The following is a 3,147-nucleotide window of genomic DNA, read 5'->3' on the forward strand; positions in this document are numbered from 1 at the left end:
CGTAAATTCCGACCCCTGATTTGAAATCGTTGGGCAGGTTGGACAAGGTTATATAGTTGTTCAAAGCTATGTCGCCATCATGTATGAAGACATAAATTTGGTTAGTGGTGGTGTTCAAGTTGGACAAAGTTATATAGTTGTTCAACATTGTCTGTGTTTCTTCATTTAATTGGTCTAAATTCTGCATTGGATAAAAACTGAGCTTTTCAAATTAAAATCCGTCACTTATATGACTTGTCAAATAATACAGCAATTTGAATCTGGTATTTCAACAAATTATAAATAAATTTTTATGCGACTTAACTTAATACGACACATTTGCAGTCAGTGACGGAGATAGAATTTTGTCACGATTAGTGCGCGATAATTAAAGAAGTTCCCATCCTCACAAACCTTAGAGATCTTAATTCCCATACTCAATGGAACCATCAACTACAAGACAATACAATCCAACAGGTTTTGCAAAAGCCAGTATTAATACATAAAGAAGAGAAGATCAGAACATGGCACAAAATTAGGTCCTCCTTGGACACAAATAAATGCTTCAAATTCAACAAAGAGTAACCTTATGACACAGGTTGTTTATGAACGAAGAAAGATATAGCGAAACAATTCAAATTACATATTTTCATAAGAGTTGCTTTGTGATGTTTAAGACCACCATGGATCTTCGCCGGTTCTGAAGTCGGTTTCAACCCATGGAACAAACACCACCTTCCCGTCATCAATATCGGCATGAGCCAACGCCAGAGACTGTTCCAACAAGTAAAATTTCAAAGATTGGTTATTTCAGAAAGGAGGTAAAGAAACAGACTTTTATCGTATGTATTATGCAGCACTCGACATAAATATATGCATATTGCAGTTTGAAAACCGTTGTGGACATAGCAATTTTGTATGCTCGGTTAGCCTTCATCATAAAACCAATCACTTTAACGCCTTAGTTACAACCCTACGCTACCAAGCTCAGTACATACTTGGTTGACATATCTTCAAGAAAAAGAATTTAAACTAGCAAGAGTCAATAAAAGTCTAAATGAACTCACCAAAGGAGCAGGTCCTCTGACAACCCTTCCTTGGTCATTGTACTGGGATCCATGGCAAGGGCATAAGAACTTGTTCTCCGCCTTGTTAAATGGTACGACACAGCCAAGGTGAGTGCAGACGGCATTGATTCCGTACGTGGCAAGAGTTTTATCTTTCTCCACAACAAGGTATGTAGGATCACCCTGACAAGCACAGCAAACAATCCGAGATAATTTAATACCTTCTAATAATATACATCCCAAATTTCTCAATTCCATTTTCAGAATGGTTGACCACAACAAAAAGTATCATTAGGTCATAATCCCATAATGCTGCTGATTGTATTGGAAGTCAGACTTGTACTTTTCATACAAATTTAAATGAGGATATGATAATCTAAGATATTGAGCTTCATCAGTGACATGTGTCAGTACCTTCAATCCTTGTGTGAGGGTCCTGTCACCAGGGCCATGAGTCTTGAGCCATTCAGCTGCAATCACGTCGTTTCCGAGAGCATCCTTAGCAACTTGACCAGCAGAGCCGGAACCGGAGCTATAATGTTTTTCCAAGCAATCGTAGCCATATCAAAGAGCTATGGATAAATTATTTCATGCCAATACACTATTGTGAGTATGATGGCCATTGGGATATAACATGATTGTTCACTCACATCCTAACAAACACTCACTAATAGAAATCAAGAGTTCTTGTTGAACAGTTCAGTGGTGAAGAAAAAACTCATAGTGTGAGGAGAAAGGAGTTTCTCTCGGGTAATGAATGCTATTTAGAGAGTGTCTCTAGTTGGGCGTGTCTAAATAACATTATTGTTTTCTATTTGGTATCAACTTCTCAATGGGGGATCAGTTCAACTTTTAACATTCAAGACGTGGTTCCATATAGAGGTTCTATAACTTCTACCTTGGCTGTAAAACATTTGAAGAAAAATTAGACTTCTTGCAGCTAAGCAAAGCTCAGTCGATATCAGTGGACCAATGAGACTAATAGCTTATGAAAATACATTGACGCAAAAATCAATGAAACCTTTGAAGTGAATCCTAAGCCGCACTTGGATTGGTCTTAGTGAGTTCAACGGTTCAATATGATACACAAGATATAATCCAAATACAATGAAAACCCCAATAACAAGTACCACCACCAATCAACACAAATACTTGAATGAAAGAAAAGGGCAAAAAGTAGACATGAGTTATGTCAATTAGCTACAGTTCAACCACATCTTCTTAAATTAGAATAGTTTAGAATATATATCATCTTGTTTAAGAAAAACTAAAAATTGCGAAAAGGGTAAGGTGGGAAGGAAGAAAACTCACCCAGGTGGGGCAAAGAAAGTGGCATAAGGAACCAGCATGAAGCCACTGGGAAGTGAGATGGCACCCAGAAGAAGCAGATTCATAAGCTTCCTCTTCTCCATGTCTGGCACTCTATCAGCAGAAATACTGGCTGCCTGGCACGTGACTCTCATTCCCTTCCCATTTCCCATCATCTGTGTCCTCTTGCCCTTCACGGCAAAGCCCTGCGCTGATGAAAACATTGCACTCTTGCTGGAGCATAGCTGAAATAAACAAATAAATAAATCAAACACAACAAAAGCTGATTTTTCATTAATTCTGGCCTTAACCCTCCAAGCCCACGTCAGGGAAATCAAGTAAAAGAGATCAATCAGTACTAATCAATGGTCAAGTAAGCAATAGGAGAGTTGGTTTTTGGTTTTATTACCTGGGAAGTGGTAGCAGGAGAAAGAGTAGAGGAAGCCATTGGAACGAGATTGCTTGGAGATAGAACTGTTAGCTTCTTTTTTGTGTGAAATATGGTTTTGTAACGACCACAGCCATTGGTGGATAAGGCGCATGGCCAAAAGGGCGCCACATAACCACATGTTCATGATCAAGAATTTTCATTTTTTCCCCTCCTCTCTATATAATAAACTTTCAAATAAAATAAATTGACGACTCTTTTGAAAAATTAAAACACAGCAATGATGGGCTGACTTACCCAAGATCGGGATGGGCTATAAATATATTTGTCAACAAAGATTGTGAATTATAGTATTGGGCCATTAGTGGTTTGGCTTTGGGCTTTGCACTGAGAGCGGAAATGTTT

At 38.3% G+C, this 3,147-nt stretch overlaps 1 protein-coding gene across 1 annotated transcript; it reads right to left on the bottom strand.

Moving 5' to 3' along the window:
• Positions 1-504: 504 nt before the first annotated feature.
• Positions 505-2,921, bottom strand: LOC137708790 (cytochrome b6-f complex iron-sulfur subunit, chloroplastic). The gene is made up of 5 exons (XM_068447941.2): positions 2,764-2,921; positions 2,358-2,599; positions 1,461-1,578; positions 1,047-1,229; positions 505-753 (listed from the first exon to the last, which is right to left on the bottom strand). Exons 1-5 carry the CDS (start codon positions 2,800-2,802, stop codon positions 652-654), a joined length of 684 nt encoding a protein of 227 aa, XP_068304042.1. The 5' UTR covers positions 2,803-2,921; the 3' UTR covers positions 505-651.
• Positions 2,922-3,147: the final 226 nt, after the last annotated feature.

Source organism: Pyrus communis, chromosome 17 (assembly GCF_041283825.1).
Source record: "Pyrus communis isolate YQ-2024b chromosome 17, ASM4128382v1, whole genome shotgun sequence".
Classification (NCBI taxonomy): domain Eukaryota; kingdom Viridiplantae; phylum Streptophyta; class Magnoliopsida; order Rosales; family Rosaceae; genus Pyrus; species Pyrus communis.